Below are 19645 nucleotides of genomic sequence, written 5' to 3' on the forward strand. Positions count from 1 at the left end.
TGCGGTGTACCTCTGGTGTTATAACTGAGTGGTAAAAGAAAGACCCTTAGGCTTCACAGCACTGCCTGCACTGCACTTGCTCTCCGGCTCATTTTACGGGGAAGCTTTTAAGCCTGAGGAAAACAACAACAAAGGAGGAGCCCCGCAGCGACTTCTGCAGCCGTTGGCTTTGACGGCCCCGGAGCTGGGCAGGGGCTGGACCTCTCCGGCTGACACCAGCTGCTTCCCCGCCAGCACCAGAAGCAGCCAAGAGCTAGTTCAGCTCCAGCCTCCTCAAGGAGGGCTGCATCTGCCGCCCGGCTCGAGAGGCACGATCTGGGAAGGCGCAGGCCTGAACCCAGGTGAGGCGGCGGCAGAGCGGGGTGCCTGGCTCCGGGCGGGCAGCAGCGCGGCCCGGGGGCGGGAGGAAAACAAGAGCACGTTGAGCGGAGAGGCGGGGCCCGCCTCCCGCCGCCGCCCAGCCAATCAGGCGGGGCGCGGGCGGTGCCGGCCGGGCAAGCCAGCGGCTCGAGCCCTGAGCTGCGCCTGGTTCTCCGCCGGCTCCTCGGATGCGGCGCCCCGGGCACATGGCGTGTCTGGCGGCCGCGCTCTCCCTGGGCAGCGCGCTGGTGAGGCGAGGCCGGCTGCGTGCGCGCGCGCATGCCCGCATATGTGCATGTGTGTCCGCGCGCGCGCCTGTACGGGGGTGTGTGTCTGCGTGTGTACATGTGTGCGCCTGGGTGCACGTGTGTCTCGGAGCATGTGGGTGCGTGCATGCATGTGTGCACGCGCGTCTAAGAGTGTCTGTGTGCGTGCGTCTTGCACACGAGTACGCCTGTGTGTGTACACATGTCTACGTGTGTCTGTGCATGTGTGTGCGCACGGGCGCGTGCACATGTGTCTGTGTGCGTGTGTGCGTCTGTGCTTGAGTGTGTGCAAACACGCGTGCATGTATGTGTGTCTTAAGCAGCTGGGTAGCTGTGGTTTTTGGTTTGTGTCTAAAGCACATCCGCAGCACACAAGTGTGCACTGTGGTTTGGATCGGTATAAACAATTTACCCAGGGGCGGGGCAGGTGTGTGTGTGTGTGTGTGTTTCTAGGGGGAGGGGTGTGATTCTTTGCAACCTGGTTGTTGCCGTTTCACAAGTAAAGGCTGTCTTAGAGTCGTGGGTGCGTTGGGGTTTTTTATGTTCATACACAGCATCCCAGATTTGAAGTCAGCTGCACATAGCTGGGGTTGACCGATAGTTACCTCTTGCCTTGAGCTAATAAGAGGGGATTAGACGGGTTTTTTCTGAGCATGCTCTGTTCCCCACAACTGCATCCTGTGACTTCAAAACAGATTTGCGGAGGAACATATAACCTCTCCAGCTCATTATATAAAGCGTTTGGTGTAAGTAGGAAAGAACGAAACAAAAGAGAGGTGTTTTGGATGAAGTTGGTTGGGAGGAGAGAGACAGTAATCTTTTTTTTTTTCCTGCTTTGAATGGGAATGTGTTTGCTCTGCTTGTTTGTACAACACCAAGCTGTTAAAACCTCAGAAGAAACACTGGGAAGTAACCAGTGTGAAACTAAGGTGTAAGTAGAATCTTTGAGAATATTTGGTCTCTATAGCTGTGCCATATAGGCACACATTGAAATGTATGTCCTATCTTGCTTACTTTCATCAGTGGGTGTTCAAATACATTTCAGTTTAGTCACAGTCCTTTCTTAATCTAAAATAATGGATTTATATAGGGCTCATTTGAATTTGCTGCCATTGGACCCCAAGACAATCAGGCCCATTTCTCTTGGAAATTTGAAATAGCTCTGCAGCTCAAAGTCTTGCAAATCCTTACTCAGATGAGTGGTCTTTGCTCACAGAAAATAGCCCCTAGAAGATGTGAGAGCATGATGCCTGCAATTAGCAACTCGGTGCACAGCCATCTTCAAGGATGATTAAATAGCTCAACTTGCTTTTGAATTTTCGTATACTGGGTATCAGCTGATAAGCTGATTTAGGTGTCCGGAGAAGAGGTGGGCCTAAAATTTTTGGAGTGATTAAGGGGGCAGGAGGAGGAATGGTCTTAGTTTGAGAATTACAGTGCTTGTCCCTTTTATAAGCCAAGCCCCTTTTAAAAGGGTGTCACGGTGGGTAGTCAAAACAAATCTCTTGAAAAAGACAGATCATGTGAAAAGGTATGTCCGGAAGATACTTACAGAAATGCCTGTTGTTGGTATGCTGTTTCCTTTTTATTTTTGTGCTAAATAAGGAAGCACAGTCAAGCTAATAAGTTTAGTTATGAGGTCTTTCATATAACCGTGCTCAAATGGCACGTTGTTATTGTTGTACACTTTAAGAAGTTAAGTTTTTCTTGGACACCTGAACTTGTTACTTAATTGAGAGCGTAAGTAAAGCACTCCCTGCAGGACATTTAGTAATCTGAAATGAATTATCTCCAGAACTGCAGATTGTATGTTCTTAACTTGAATAAATTAGCTAATGAGTGAGTAGCTGGTGGTGGTTGGACTTCATCTATAGACTGCTTCTTCAAGGTTCCTCACAAGTGACTGGTAATGAACAGCACCATTCATTCAATATGTATGGGAAAAGCACCAGAACATGACAGAGAAAAAAAAAGAAAGCAGTGTGACTTCTATACTAGGGAGGAAAGAGGGGTTGGAGGAAATGGTGGGATGACCCACAGCTTTTTTTTCTGAGGTCGTCTTCTCAGTGAGCAGTGAATCACTGCTTTGAACGCTGGTATGGTGCCATCCCTCTTATGATCATTTTCACAGTCATTGAGGTTGATGGGCCAATGTAGATACCTTGAAAATCCTGATATGCACTCCTAGTGAAACATAGACATGTTTTTCAAACCAGGGTAACATTAACAAAGTTAGAATATGGATGGAAACTGTGCTGGGGAATTTGCCGTGTATTTGTAGCTAGATATTGGGATCCTCTGAACCTTCCAAAATTCTGCTTAATTGTAATTGGGAGAGAGAGGGAGGAGTTTCATGTGGTCTCCTACAATTCCCATTGATGTCACTGGTTGTTGCTCATTCAGGTCACATGAATGCAAATTGCCTCAATTCTGTGTGAGCCTCTTGGTATCATTCTGAGCGACAGTGAAAAATGCCGATGAGTAGTCAACAGTTTGCTCTTTCCTCTTGAAATTAGCTTCATAGAACCTGGTTATATAGACAATGTATTGTGGAAGTGCAACTGTGAACATCCTTCCTATAATACCCTTGTAGGAGAACAAGATCTAAACCAGTTGTTTTACACGTTTATATAATGCATGGAACACGTCCCTCTTTGCTCAAGGCCAATCTTAATTTGAGCCTTGTCTCAGAAGGATAGAGGACAAATTTTGTGTGGGAAGTATTCTGTCTGCCTGATAGACTGCTATATAGGCAGGTGTGGGATTCTCGGTTGTGTGCGCTTCCCCAGAAGTACCACCAGAAATTTGTAAACTTAGAAATAATGCTCTTTTAAGTAGGTAATTATGCAATGACATTTTGACTTACACAAATTTTTTATTTCCATATTACTTAGTGCAAGTTGTGTTTGTTTGTTGTGAAGTTGAGTACAACATTAAGGTCTTAGCGTATTGTTTGTAGTCTTAAAGAATAGGCAATGGGCAAACTGGTGCCAGAAGAAGAGTCTTGTGGTTGCAGCAAAAGGTAGCAAAAGAATGGGGAAATCTGGCCTCTTTTCACTCCTACACTATACTGCCTCCTCACATACCTAGAGACAGGCAGGACATGGACCACAGGGAATTTTTCTTTACGTTCTAGTGTGCTGGATTAATATTTTAAAATTCATTTGGGCAAATGGTGTGAAATGTGTTCCCAAAGAAGAGTTTGTCAAAGTTGTTTCTGTTTCTTCCTTCTGCTTTCTAGAATGCAAGCAACTCTGCCTCTGCTGTGATGGAACCAAAGTCAGTGTGCGTTTCAGTGGATGAGGTGGTCTCCAATGCCATGGATAGCCAAGAGGCACGGCTCCTGAATGGGCACATAAAAAAGGTGGACAACATGCTGACTGAAGCCCATCGTTTCTCTTACTTACCGCGGAGACCAGCTGTGAACATTGTGTTTAAGGAACTGTCATACTCTATCCAAGAAGGACCATGGTGGAGGAAGAAGGGTGAGGAAAAGCTTTATGTCCCTCTATTTAAAATATAAGATAGTTGTTTATATCCCCAACTCTGGGGGTTACATGGTGATAGCTTTCTGTATGCAATAAAACAAAGGAATACACTAAGGTGCTTCCTGTGTCTTGTTGGCTGGGGCACTTACTCCAACTTGCACTGAGTTTTGAAGTTTTTTGTTGGGTAGAAGAAATCCCTAAGAGCATGGAAATAGATCTCTTTATACTAGTGTGGTCTGCAGTTTTTGTTAATTTATAGTTGTGCTTAACTTTAACATGGGCAGGTAGAGATTGGAAGACTCAATAAACTTTTCACTACTGTCTTCTTTCCTTCTGTTGATGGACCAGGCACAATAGCTATCCTGATCTGGAAGGAGCAGAGACGTGGCTTCCCCATACTATGGCTGAGTGTGCAGATCACCTCAAAGTTGTGCAGGGAAGAACTTCTCTACTCCCTGGCATATGGGGGAGTACAGGGTTTCCCATCCAGAGATATTGCAGCATTCCTCCTACAGCTCTCTTGGTAAGCAGGGACAGGATTGTGCCTGCAGATGTACCATCTCTCCTAGGGCTACCCACATGACAGTCCCATTTTGAACTATTGTGAGCCTAACAGGTCAGTTCTAGTGTCTGAAGAAATTTAGCTGTAATGATAGATATAAATAGACAGTTAAAATAAGGGATTTTCACTTTCGTACAAAACAAGCGCTCCCTGGAAATAGCCAAAACAATAATACTTGGCACTTTTGATCCAAGGTCAAACAATGAATTTATAGCAGTGCTGGGAACACAGAGTAAATCTCCTGACACACTCTGTGAATCAGTCTGCCTCTGCCACTGAACAAGAGACTTTTGTGCCCAAATTGAAGACAGAAAGACACAAATCCCACTGACTCAGCCAGGCAGGCAGGCCTTAACAGGCTCGTGGCTGTGATCAAGGGAACAGCGAGACTCCCATGACTTCAGTGAGGCAAAGATTCCATCTGATCTAGGATTCTTTTTCTGAAGTACCAAGCACCTGTAACTCTGTATGAAGTCCATATTGAGTATCCGTAGCTCCCATTTCTTTAAATCCATTGTACCGATAGTTTTAATGTGGCCCAATAATGGGAACACCCTCCCTGTGACACGCCCATTTACCTCCATACAAGTCTTGAATGAGGAGTGGCTATAGAGCTGGGTCCCAGCACAATTGAATGGTATGCTATACTGCTTCAGGAATATTGTTTTCTAGTGAACTATAGAATGTAAACATTGCATCTGAATATCTTGTATTCTTGTTAATCCAGTGAGAATTTGGCTCAAAAGCATAGTCACAGCAGGCATGATTTTCCATTGTTAAAAGTCTTCCTAATTTTTTTAGGATATGGGAGGCAGTGAAATCGAACAAAACAGATCAAAATGATAGTAATGTATAGCTAATTCTCTTTGCTCCCCCCTGATTTTACGACCTTTTTTTTTTTTTTTTTAGTTGTTGGCAATTATCTAGTAAAAACACCATCAATTTGGTGGGGCTCCTTTGGGAGGAAATAGTAGTATTTGCAAAAACTTTAGAAATAACAGTGGGAAGTGGATAGTGTCGCAGCATTTACATTTCCTAAGAACTTAACCTCAGAACCCTACGGAAGTCTGAGAGGGTTCTCGTTTTTTAGGTACAATTTTGTAAATACTTGTATGAGTAACTTTGTTTACTCTACATAAGTAAATGGCACCAGGATTTTACCTTAAATCAATATCCATACGTTGCTTTGCTTAATCAAAGTATTGCTTAACCCCACCCCCTCCCAAGAAAAAGAACGAACAACTCAAAACAAACAAGCAAACAAACAAAAACAGCTTATTGAGTCCCAGTCATAATCTTTGGTGGTAGGTAAATATATTAAACCCACTTCATGGATTGAGAGAAACTGAGTTATAATGGACCGAACTCTGTATAGCTTTTTATTGTTAAGGTCTTTTAATCTTAGATGTGAGTGTAATATGCAATTAAATTCAGTACCATTGTCCATCTATTTTGCATTTATTTTGTACAGGGATACACAAGGCAGAGGAGGAAGAACTGTGCTGCATTTTCTAGAGCAGTTTGGTAGTTTTCATATTAGCAGTCTCTCTGGAGGGGAGGAGCAGGAAGAGTTATAGATTCCCAGGAGCAAATCCTTATGAAAGTCAATATGCCCAGGAGAAAATATTAAGTTCTTAAGGAGACCTTCATGTACTTAAAAGAAGTAATTACTCTTCAAGGAATGGTTTCTAGTAGCAAAAATTGGCACGGGTGTGTCCTTTTCATTGTTTCCAAAAAGCTGTCACTGTCATCTTATTTATATTTTGACTTAATCTACACATCTCTGACTACATCCGTTTTTTAAAGCTTTCCCTTAATTGCTTAACAATATCTACTGCTAGTTTCTGAGAAGCCTACTTAACTGTTACAATAAACTGGGTAATGGACCACGTTTTAATTACCTAAAAATGTTTGGTTTGAGGAAACATTAGAACATAGGCCCCCATCTTATAAAGACATGGACATATGCATAGACCAGTTGCTAGACAGATTCCTTCCCTGGTATAACTTGGAGCAGCCTCCGAAGAACTGTAAACTATTCCGGCTGCCAATGGTGTCAAAGTTTATTCTGCTAGTTAGGTATCAGCCAGAGCATTAAGACCTTCTAGAGTAGTGGGGGCCAACTTTTTAGGCAGGTGTGCCACAAATTAGCCTTGCACCTTCCCTGAGTGGCACTTAGATCCACTTCCTCTGTGTGAGTTTTTTGGGTTTTTTCGCTCTGCTTTCTGCTTCCTACCCAGCCTTCCCTGCATGCTCTGCTGTTTTGCTTTCTGCTCTGTTTGCTGCTGTGCTGGATGTACCCCCCAATTTGCTGTCTGCCACAGAAAAGCTGCCTATGCCATTCTTGTTCTAGACCAGGGGTCTGGCTTTTGGCTGGACTCCATTTCCCAATAGCCCCTGCCTGCGCTGCTCTGGCCAGTTTCCATGAACATCCCAGGAGCAGTGGGGCCATGACAGTGCAGGGCCATCATGGCCTCATGCTCCCAGGGTCTCCGTGGAGACCGGCCCGAGCGGCACTTGCAGGGCACAGGGCTGGGTGGGGAGCTGCATCTGGGGCCTGGGCCAGGATCTTGTGGTGGTGACAGCGCAGGGCCAGAGCCAGGACAGAGCTATGATCCTCTGCTTGTATGACCCTGCCCAATGAACCTGTGCTCATCGCAGGGGCGTGTGGGCAGTGGATCTCAAAACATCCACAAAAAGGATGCAGAAAACTCGCATGCCTTTATTCTGTGTTGAAGAATTCAAAGATGTATCTGAACCAAACAGCCCATGAGGTTGGTGTGGTGAAGCCACACCAGTTTTCCTAGGCAACAGCATATGAGGGAGTGTGACTTTTAGGTCTGAATGACTAGGTATTGTTTATAACTGCTTTGATTTGGGGCAGCATTCACCCAGAGTCTAGACTAGAGTGACACTTGGACTTGGGCCTCTGGAGCTGTAGCAAGAGGCTCGAATCACCCTATGGCCATGTCCAATTTGTATCTGTATTTTTACTAGAAGAACCAACCATCCATGTGTTTCTAGATGCCTTTGCTATAACTTAGGAGCTTATGGAAATGCCATTCCTATGAGTACATCCATGAAGAAAATACTGTCAACCTGCCTCTCAGAGCGCAATGGCAAATTGGTCTTTATTTTTTTCAGTATTTTGTCAGTATTTGTGGGTAATTGGGCAACATTTTGGTTGTAAACCTTTCTACATCATTGTTTTGGGTACTGTAACAACCCATTTGCACCAAGTTAGAATTCGGGTTCTGGTAGAGTTTGATCTTTAGTAACCTCTTAAGAAATTAATTGTGGCCAGTCAAAATGTAATCTTTCTAAATACTTCATTTTTATTGAGTTGATTTAATGGGAATAAAGAAATCCATGCACTACATGAAATGCAACTTGTTTTTATTTTAATCCCTGTAAAATAAAAAGATTCATTTGCTGTTCTTGCAAGACTATAGACTGCTTGATAATCCTGAGATCAAGCAAGACCGAAATCCCTCTTCCTGCACATGTGAGCACCTTCTAGACAAGGGGCCAGCTTAATTAAATTTGGCCCAGGGTGCCTGAAGTAAATGCAGAATTTTGGGCAGGCTGATGCTTATTCATTAAAAACAAAATGCTCTTCCCAGTCTGAGATGATGTCATTACAGCTTGTAGATGCCTACCTTTCAGCTAGAAGATGAAAATGTAATTCTTTAAATAAGAAGATGGAAACTTAACCAACTGTCAGAATGCCAAAACAGATTGAAGTGGGCTAGGTTTCTCTAATCCTTTCCTGATGTACTGCTACAGATTCTTCCAGACACATTTATTGGAACAAAACATTTTGTTGTGTTTGGGTGTGTTTGTGTAAGCTCCATCCCCCACCCCACAAAGATTTCACCTTCTTCAAGACATTTTCATATCTAAATGATCAAAAATAGGATTTGCCCTAAATTATTTGCTAATCCCTTCTAGAGGAGTCGGAAAAAGCCCGTCCTCATCTCAGCAGGTGCACTGCAGTAGAGGTGCCGCATGAGCTGCTTCTCTTTTCCTCTTGCGGTTACTGTCGGTCAATGCACTATAGTAACCTCAGACTGTGATGCTTCAGCTAGAGGAAGTGAATCCTGATTGGCTGCTATATGTACTGTTGCTAAGATGAGAGAAAAAAGATATAGAACCGAAAGGACCAAAACCCTAGCTAGGGGATATGTTTTCCCCCTTTCCTTTAGAACAGACAGGTGGTATTGTTGGAGGGTTTGTATACCTTAGAGAGCAAAGCATATGCAAATCCATTGATGTATTTGCTCTAACAAATGAATAACTGGTAGAGAGTGACTTTAGTACTAGTAAGTGAACTTTATGGCTATGCATTTTTCTACCACCTTGATCTCAACAAGGCCCAATTACACTAAAATAAAATAACAAACTGTACATTTTAAGTTAAAGTCTGAACTTTAGGTAACATCCATGAGAGGCATGCAGTGCATTTTCTATCAGTTAAACTGGGCAGAGATGGTGAAAATACATGGAGAAATCACTTACTGCAGTGCTCTTGCATTTCATAAGGTGGTCCTAAAAATAATTCCTTCTTCATCCTTTTGCATTTTTTTTCCTTCTTACAGTAGCAGATGCAGGGATAGCTTGTGCTCAGTGCTGTGGCCCAGTTTCCATCACTATTACTCATGTTAAGTATGATCTTATTCCACTGAAATTAATAGGGCTACTTACCTTATTCCATGAACAGTCTTACTGAGAGCAGTTATTACTTAACATGGCTAAGCATGGCAGAGTCTGGTATAATGAGATTTAGTCACTGAGTCTCTGAGGAAGGTGAGTAAGATTTGGCCTGTAATTCAGGGACTTTTCTGGGTTTTTTTTTTAAATTCATGCAAGTAATTTAACCATTTTGCTCTTAAAATAACTTCTGCTCAATGTCTTAAAATAGCAAATGTCACAATATTCTTGTTGTTCTCGCTTAAATTACAGGCCAAGTATGGCAGTCCCACATGAATAACCATAATCATTGGTCAGGCTGCAGCTGGAGTACTACATCCAGTTCTGGGCACTGCACTTCAAGAGGGATGTGGCTAGCATTGAGAGGGTCCAGAGGAGGGCCACTTGCATGGTCAAGGGGCAGCAGGGCAGGCCCTACGAGGAGAAGCTAAAGGGCCTGAATCTATTCAGCCTCCACAAGAGAAGGCAGAGAGGAGATCTGGTGGCCGTATGCAAACTCACCAGGGGGGACCACCAGAAATTGGGTGAGACTTTGTTCCCCTGGGCATCACCCAAGGTTACTAGGAATAACGGCCACAAATTGTTAGAGATAAGGTTCAGGCTGGACAGCAGGAGACATTACTTTACAGTTAAGGCTGCCAGGCTCTGGAATCGACTCCCAAGGGAGGTGGTGCTCTCCCCTACCTTGGGGGTCTTCAAGAGGAGGTTGGATAGATATCTGGCTGGGGTGATATGACCCCAGCACTCATTCTTGCCTGCGGCAGAGGATCAGACCTGATGATCTGTTTAAGTCCCTTCCGAACCCAGGTTCTATGAAACTATAAAAAATTAGTTCTTTGAAAGACATTTTGAAATTTTGCTTATGGTTCTTTGAGACTACAGAGGTGCTGGTTTTTCAAATTATATATTGGCATACAGGTATGCATATGTCTATCTATCTAGAGAGAAAGAGAGAGATACCCTTTTCAAGAAACACGCATAGTGTGTGTGTGTGTATGTACATTTGCGTGTGTGTGTGTATATACACACAAAGAAGACTGCTGTTCCACAGTAAATTGTTGTCTTCAATCTCAAACTGGAGCATGCACACTCTTTTCAAAAAGTACCTTCTGTACGCTGTGAGTCAAATTCTGTCTTGAAACACACACATACTATATATAAATATAGAGAGACATACCCTTTTCAAGAAACACATAGTGTGTGTGTGTGTGTGTATGTAGCATTGAGAGGGTCTAGAGGAGGGCCCCATGAAGGAAGTCCAGCACAAAAATTGGCTCAAGAGTAAACTTTTTTTATTAGTTGGTATAATTGATCATTGCATTAAAAGGACAGTTTTGAAATGTGACTTCTGGAGAGCTTAGGAGCTACCCTTGCTGCTTTTACTGAGGTAAAACACTTATGTTCATTGAATTTGATTGAATTAGGAAGATGGAAGGGTGCAACCTTGGAGTTTTCTTTCCAGCAAGTGGGCTGACCTAAAGAGGAACTGCTTGTAAAACAAGGCACTATTCAACCAACAGAAGTAAACATAGTTTCATGGATGTTAGGGGCTGGAAGGGACCTTACAGATCATCAGGTCCAGCCCCCCTACACTTGGGCAGCATGGTAGACTCTAGCATGGAGGTCATGCTGATTGGAATTGTCTCTCTAAACTGAAGCACACTTTCCACTCTGTTAAAAAAAGAACAACAACCCCCTTCCCCAATATTTGATTTTAACTTGGAAAAAATTAGCATTTTCATGATAATCCAAAACAGAACTTCAAAGGAGAATCCCAACAAAATACAATATTTTTGCCTAAGAGACTGTTCATTTTAGGTTTAAAATGAGAGCATTACAGATAAAGCTGGTGGTGAAAATCAGAATGTAATGTCTTTGAGGCAAAATTTGAATTCATTAGCCACAACTTCAGTACTTCGTATCTGACTTATCTGTAGCTAGCACATTATTTCCATGCCCCAAATAATAATCTTATACTGCATTTGGATGAAAATAACTTCAGGCCTCAAGTCAGTGTGCCACATCCTGGAACCTTGAACAGCACTGTTCATGTTGAGAACAAGCTATCTTACTTTTGTCTAATACAGGCATGTAGGATGATGTTGCCTATAGTTGCAGCAGTGCAATGGTAGAAGGGGACAGAAAATTGCCATGTTGAGCTGTATTGCTTCCAAAGTGCAATACAGAAACCGAAAAAGCTGATATGAAGCTTTTGTTATGCATGAAGTAGAAATACTGATGATTACAATCTAGCCCAGAGTTCATAACATGCTAATGATAATTTGTGCTGTCCAACAGAGTACGGGGTGTGTCAATCTTTTTTTTTTTTTTTTTTTAACTAATGGGCTTTCCAGCCTGGATCTAGGTGTAAGTGGTGCTACAGGTCTGGTTATTCTCCCTTCACTAGCATAGGTACCAGTCCTTGTTTTAGTTGCACTCAAAGGCACAATGTATCTCTCTGGTATAAATGAAGCATCTGTAATTTGCCTTTAATGAAATAAAAATGGCTTACTAAAATTGACTGACTTTTCAGCAAGATTCCTCCCTCCCCCCCCAAAGGTAATTTTCAAAACTCTATTTCATTAAAAACACAACTTTTTTACCTTCTGTTTTCTTCTGTCTTATCTTCTCATTTTTTTCCTCTTTAAATGACAAAGTGTAGAAGGGGAGGGAGAGAAGTAGGAAGAATAGATGATCCTCCCCTGACATGCTACATATTTTTGTTTTAAACTGCAGAGAAACAATTACAACATTCTTGAAAAAGGGTGCTGTTTTCAATTGGCGCTCTGGTTCATCTACCCCCCTTCCGCCTACTTCCCCCACAAAACAAGATGACTGGTAAAAAACCACAGAAATTGAACTACCATGAGCTCAGCCATAAGGAGAGATGAGACCTCTAAGAGAATGTGATTTCAGTAACTGGTTAAATCTCTGTAGCATGCTATAGAATTAGCCATGTTATGTAATAACTGATCTCTGTGGGACTATTTGTGGTAAGTAAGTAGTGCCTGGAGTCCTCCTCTTCCAAGTCAGCAGCACTGCTGCAGGCAGAGGCAAATGGGTAGGGCGCTGGGCATAGTCTGTTGGGGAGGTAGAGCCACCCGCACTGGCCAGTTTAGCTTCTCTTGAGCAGAGATGTGGGGGGCAAGCTGGGCAGTGTGGGTAGCTCCACTTCCCTGCCAGCCTGTGCCCCGCACCCCTGCCTACTTGCCACTGCCTGGAGCAGCACCACTAAACTGTGGGGACTGGGTGTTGCTGCTGCTTCTGTGGGTGTGTGGGGTGCCCCCCTTACCATGGCACTCTGGACAGTCGCCCACAACACCCACCCCTAAGGCTGGCTCTCGTTGTAGCACTAAATCCCATATTGCAAAAAAGTCTCAATTTTTGCTTCCCATTGTAGAAATCTATTTGGTTTTGGAAGGAGTTACTATTTGCTCCCAAGTCTTTCACTGTCCCGTAGTTATTTTAGGCTTTCAGCAAATTCATCTTAGTTTTACCAGCAGGAAGATTGCAGAATTTACAGTATGTTAGCCACTCATTCAGTATTCAATATGTATTTATTGCAGAGAAAATAAATGGCAAAGACCCAGGCTTTATAGTATAATTTACCATCTGCCTCTCTATCTAGTTTCTATACCCTGCCTCCTTTGTATAAGAATCATACCAACTGATGCTTTACTGGTTTGGAATAACAACAAATGTTGTTTACAATTACAGTACATCTGCTACAGTAAAGGGAAAAGATGGTCAGAACCCTAGAAAATTAGGCCTCTGCTCAATCCCATACTCCTCTTAAAAGACTAGCATTTAGAGCAAGAGGAAGAAGAGACTGGAATTTCAAATACCGAAAATGTATACTGATACTTAATATGAAAATATTACCTTAAGGTTGTGATATTGGATTTAAAGTGGTTGGGCAAAATTCTGTTTTGAGTGACATCTCTATCACCCCTTTCAAATCATTTAAATGATTTGTGTTGAAAAGGTTCAGCCCAGATATTTTGCAAGCAGTGGACCAAAATCTCCAAATCCTTGAGATACTGAATTACTAATGACCTGCAAAGCAACATAGTTAATTGGCAATGAGTGTGTAAAATCAAAAGGACTAACACTTTTATTTAATATTCATAGATTCAGGCCAGAAGGGAACTTGGAAGATCATTGGGTCCAGCCCCCTGCACCAACCAGGAAAAATCTCGCTGGGGTCATCTGACTCCCAGTTGTGACTAGCCAGTCTCCTTCTGAAGATTTCTAGGGTAGGTGATTGCACCTCCTCTGGAGGGAGCTTATTCCACAGTCTGGACACCCTGACTGTGAAGAAGTTTTTCCTAATGTTGAGCCTGAATCGATCTTCCAGGAGTTTGTGGCCATTGCTCCTAATTTTCCCCTCGGGTGGTCTGGTGAACAGTTGCTCACCGAGCCCTTGATGTACTCCCTTGATGTAGCGGTAACCTGTTACCAGGTCCCCTCTCAGCCTTCTTTCTTCAGGCTGAAGAGTCCAAGATCCCTCAGCCTTTCCCCGTATGGTTTGCCTTTTAAGACTGATCATATGGGTGGCTCTTCTGTGGACTCTCTCAAGCTTGTCCATGTCCTTGTTAACGTGTGGTGCCCAGAACTGGACTCAGTACTCCAGCTGTGGTCTCACCAGTGCTGAATAAAGTGGAAGAATCATCTCTTTGGTTTTGCTAAAGATGCATCGATTGATGCATGCCTGGGTGTTATTTGCTCTACTGGCTACCAGTGTTCCCTCTATGCACACCACTTAGCTTAGAGGAAACAATACTGGCTACAGCATTGCACTGCCAGCTTATATTCATACTATGCTCTATTATTACCCCTAGATCCCTTTCATTTGTGGTGCTAGTCAGTTTGGTGCCGCCAAGCCTGTAGGTGTGTTGGGGGTTGCTCATCCCAAGGTGGAGCACTTTATATTTCTCAATGTTGAACTTCATCAGGTTCCGATCCACCCAACTTGCTAGCCTGTCTAGATCTGCCTGTAACTGTAGCCTATTAAAGGCCCAACTTTTGCAAGGAATGTGCTTTGAATTAGTTGCTGTTAAAACATGCCTAGTGGCTGGTTGGTAACATGGCCCTTGTTCTCTTGGGTAAATGAATGTCATGGGTTGCTGCCAGAGAACACTGAGCCTCCACACACAAGGAGAATTACAGTTGTGTAAGACTGCATGAAAGTTGATTCATTTAGGGATGGGGTTAGGGGTGGGTTTTATTCCTGCCTCATAATTCCTTAGGTGAACACATTTGCAATATGCAGATAATAATGTGCAAACAAACAGCCCCAGTAGCTTTGGAAGAGTTTCCAGAAAGGGTTGCAAGAATGAAATAGTTTAACTATCTGGTAAAGATTTTTTTTTAACATCCCCCAAATGCCTTATGTGGTTTTGTATGAACTTGAGTAGAGATGAGTGCCTTAGTCCAGCACCCACCCAAGTCAGTGGAAAGTCTCTTTGAATTAAGCAGGCATGGAATGAAACCTTCTGTGAAAACTTGCAACTCCAAATTGAAAATTTCAGATAATAATGAGCAGTCAGAAATAGAAAATAGAACTGTGGCAATTTCTACTATAACAAAACAGGTTCTGATGTCCAAGACTGAGCTATTGCCAACCTGAGTTTTATTAGGAATCTGAGGGCAGAGAAAGAAGGTAGGCATTCTCCAAGAAGTTCTGCCATTTGATTTAACATCCAAGGCAAGCGATATTAAACCTCAAGGCAAGCAATATTACTTATCTGAAGCAGGGTTAAGTCATGAGTTTTAGAGTATTACCGCAAGTATGTATACTTATACAGTGTAATTGTGTCTTAATTAGTAGCAGTGCAGCATTTTGGAGGGTAGCAAAAGAACATGTTATCAGGTAACTTGTAGTATACTGTCATTTACATTTATGCTCATCCTCTAAACAGAAGCATGAATATCTGTCTTCTGCGTCTTGAGTACTGTTAATATGCAGGAGTACAAATATACAAATAAAAAGCCAGAGAAGATGCTGCTGCTGCTATGCAGGACCTCCTCACAGCTTTGTAATGCTATTTGCCTGATTTTCATTGATAAATTTTAAATGGTGAAAATGAACTCAGCTAAGTAAAGTATTTAAGTCATGGGACTAAGGAAGGAAGAGAAGATATATACAGTGTAATAAAACTAGCTTGGGAGACAGGACAGGGTATGTACCCTCTTGCAGTGAAGACTAAATTAATCTGAATTCATTGCCTTGATACTAAGGATGAATTCTACCCATGGAATGGACACTAAATGGTCTAAGTGTAGTAGCTCCTAATACTCTAGACCAAATTACTCTCTCAGATAAATCTTCTGAAAGCAATAGAATTTGATCAGAGGCAAAACTGGCCTACCTCCTAAAAGGCACTTACTTTCTTCCTTCATTAGCTCATTCTATTACTAAAAAGTGTAGGTGCAGACATACTGCAGCATAATTAATTACATTAATTAATTATGCTGGGTGATGATAAAGTCCATGATATATATTTACATGCTGCATGTTTAGAGTCGAGCTATATATTCTGCAAGGCCAGGTGAGAGTTCAGACTTGCTTGGTGATAAGCCAGATAGTGATACATTCCCCAGATATAAACCAATGTGACCTGACCTGACCTGGCTTCCAAGTCCCCTGCTGATTAAGAGAATTACAAACAGTGCAGAGTAACATCTGCTTATATATCATCCAGACAGAGAGAGATAATGGATGGAATATTTGTATGGAGATGTACAGTCCCAATTCTTTGGAGTAGCAACAAGATATTTAAAAAATATGAAAAATAACAGCTATCTGGTTTTTTTTATTATTAACTTCTCCCTCCCCCTCCCACCTGCACCATGAGAATAGCAGTTTCCCAGAAATGCTTAAATGGTTTGAGTCTGTTTCCAGTGGATTCACTGCATAGTAAGCTAAAGTGGAAGGAAATGGGACTGTGAAACGTAAGTGTTCTCATCCCTATGAGTGCCATCAGTGTAAAGAATGAGAACTAAAGAAGAATACATTTCTCAATAGGTGCCTTTTGTATTGTATGGGTGCATCTACATATGCTGATTTAAGGTGCATTAGCCATTTTTAAGGCTCATTAAGGGCACGGGTCTACACGTGTGTGCCCTTAATGCACCTTAAAAATGTGGGTTTAGGCCATTTGTACCTAAATTTGATACCTGCAAAAGCAGATATGAAATTTAGGCATAAATAGCTAAAGCACCTTAATGCGCATGCAGACATGCTAAGGCACTTTAACACTGTATATGTTGACTTTAACACTGCTTAATGAGCCTTAAAAATGGCTAATGCACCTTAAATCAGCATGTGTAGATTAAGTGCAGGACTTTGCACTTGTCTTTGTTGAATCTCATGATATTTCTTTAGGCTCAATCCTCCAATTTGTCTAAGTCACTCTGAATCCTAACCCTACCCTCCAGCGTATCTTCTACTCCCCCAGCTTGGTGTCTTCTTCAAACTTGCTGAGGGTCCACTTTATGCCATCAGGTCATTGATGAGGGCATTGAACAAAACTGGCCCCAGGACCGACTCCTGGGGCACTTTACTTGTTACCGGCTACCAACTAGACATCGAGCCATTGATTACTACTCTCTGTGCCCGATGCTCCAGCCAATTTTCTTACAGTCCATTCATCCAGCCCATACTTCCTTCGCTTGCCTGTAAGAATGTTGTGGGAGACTGTATCAAATGCCTTGCTAAAATCAAGGTACACCACATCTACCGGTCTCCCTGTCTCCACAGAGCCAGTCACCTCATTCATCACAGAAGGCATTCAGGTTGGTCAGACATGACTTGCCCCTGGTGAATTCATGCTGGCTGTTCCTAGTCACCTTCTTCTCCTCCAAGTGCTTAGAAATGGATTCCTTGGGGATGTGCTCCATGATTTTTCCAGGGACTGAGGTAAGGCTGACTGGTCTGTAGTTCCCTAGATCCTCCTCTTTCCCTTTCTTAAATATGGGCACTATGTTTTCCCTTTTCCAATCATCTGAGACCTCTCCTGATTGCCATGAGTTTTCAAAGATGATGGCCAATGGCTCTGCGGTCACATCAGCCAACTCCCTGAGCACCCTTGGGTGGAGTCCATCTGGCCCAATGGACTTCTACACATCCAGCTTTTCTATGTAGTCCCTAACCTGTTCTTTCACCACTGAAGGCTGCTCACCTACCCCCCAAACTGTGCTGCCAGGTGTAGTAGCCTGGGAGCTGATCCTGCCTGTGAAGACAGAGGGGAAAAAAGGCATTGAGCACTTCAGTCTTTTCTGCATCCTGTGTCACAAGGTTGCCTTCCCCATTCAGTAAGGGACCCACACTTTCCCTGATCCTCCTCTTGTTACTGACATATTTGTAGAAACCCTTCTTGTTCCCCTTCGCATCCCTTGCTAGCTGCAACTCCAACTGCACTTTGGCCTTCCTGACTTCATCCCTGCATGCCTGAGCATGCCCTCGGTTTCTTAATCTGCCTTCTCTCTCTTACTGCTCTTCTTCCAAGCAGACCATCCCTAGCAAACTCGCCTGGAACTGGCCTTGTTGGTCCCAAAGTGTTCCTTTTATCCCCTGTTTCCTCAGGCAAAGTTGAAAGACTTGCCCCTCAAAAAAGCGGGGGAGGGCCCATGAACTGGCTGGGGAACTGACCTGCGAAGTGCTTGCAAACTGCTTACCCTGTTTGCAGGCCCTGATCACTGGCTCCCTAGTTGCTTGGGGAGTCTTCTTTTATGCCCTGCTGGGCCTGGACTGGCTCTGTCCTCTTATTACGGCTTTTGTGATGCAACAATCAGCAATCACTCAGCCATCAGCAATCACTCCCAGATTCTCAGAGCACACACCCCAAACACACACAGCCCACAAGGCACAAGCAAACCAAAGGCACAGGCAGCTGGATCACTTACCTTCCCTGGGCAGGATCTGGTGCCTGGTTTCTCTCCCCTTTCCTCCTCTTGCCCCCAGCAACTGCCTGCAAACTGCTTACCCCGTTTGCAGCCCCTGGTCACTGGCTTCCTGGTCACTGATGAACAGGGGTTGCAGGATGGTAAGTTCTTGAGGCAGGACCAATCTGATGTGTTTGTGTACACACATGCCAGGTGGACTCTGAACTTGGCTGAGGCATCTAGGTGCTACTGTAATACAATTATAAGCACCAGGTGTGTATTTACAGACAACATTTACATCTCCTACATTGCTATGTTTATGTTGTGTAATTTACTGTTATCTTTGGGCTTCACACAGATCTTTAAATCTAGTGGTGACTCTAGTGGTTAATAGGAGGTACAGAAATTAAATACATCCTGTAATCCAGTGATTGAATAACATGCTGTGTTGGATGCATTGCTGAAGTAGTCATAACTCCTTTTCTGTCAACCTACTGTACTCCTATTTTGCCAGGAAAAAATTTGTAGCTCATTCATTTACAGCCTAAATATAATGGCTGCAAACAATTAGCACTCATTTGAAACTGAAATACCATTAACTGAGGCCTGCTTACTTTCCATTTACGCACTTTACAACTGTCATAACTTTTTCTCCCCTCTTTTCTGCACATTTAACACAATTTGCCATAACAGTTTTAAATGTAACTTTCTCCAACATAGTGGCTAAATACATTGCTAATATAAGAAATGACCAGGCACAAGTGAAAATGTAATCATGAGATAACTATGCATAAGTAATACATTTGTCCCATGATGCAGTTTTAATTTATATTTGGGTACATTAGTCACCTTTAGAGAGAGTCAATCAGTGAGCAGTTATATCTAAAAGACAATGGGCTGGGCTTCCCCTACATGTATCATTCTGATGCTGGAAGTATTGTGAGTGCCAGTTCCTGGAGTTCATTTGCACTTCTCATATCAAGGAATCCCATCATCTAGATTTCTGTCCAGACTTTCAGCTCGTGTAAGCAAGTTCAGTTCCATTGACTTTAATGTGAAGTTGTGCTGCTTTACACCAGCTGAGGATCTAGCCCTGTGAGCGCATGTGTGTGTTAAGATGGCCATGGGTGTTTAATGCTGCTTTTTTTTCCTTGGTGTTTAGTGTCTTTTTATGAAAAACATCTTGGAAACCTTAAGTTAATACCTCTGGTTTTGAGGTTGCTAGATTTGAACTAAGGGGCACATGCCATAAATCTGGCATGTGACAAAATTGTGCTGTAAGAGAAACAAATTTTCAGGGGAAAAGTTGGGTTTCACTTTTAACTTATCCAAGCTACCATACTTCAAAATGACACCCTCAGGTAATCTAGTCA

General features: G+C 43.0%; 1 protein-coding gene across 4 annotated transcripts in view; it reads left to right on the top strand.

Moving 5' to 3' along the window:
* The first annotated feature begins 207 nt into the window (after positions 1–207).
* Positions 208–19645, top strand: part of ABCG1 (ATP binding cassette subfamily G member 1) — a 68911-nt gene continuing 49473 nt past the window's right edge. Inside the window, exons 1-2 of one of the 4 annotated variants that reach the window (XM_090061248.1) lie at positions 208–341; positions 3868–4111. In XM_090061248.1, coding sequence (XP_089917374.1) covers positions 3895–4111 — 217 coding nt within the window. In that variant the 5' untranslated portion in view covers positions 208–341; positions 3868–3894. Of the gene's footprint in view, positions 342–485; positions 609–1429; positions 1558–3867; positions 4112–13517; positions 13643–19645 lie in introns of those variants that run through there. The other 3 variants (XM_090061231.1, XM_090061239.1, XM_090061255.1) reach the window with 3 other exon arrangements.

This window comes from Crocodylus siamensis, chromosome 1 (assembly GCF_052110815.1).
Source record: "Crocodylus siamensis isolate JL-2025a chromosome 1, ASM5211081v1, whole genome shotgun sequence".
NCBI classification, from domain to species: Eukaryota; Metazoa; Chordata; order Crocodylia; family Crocodylidae; genus Crocodylus; species Crocodylus siamensis.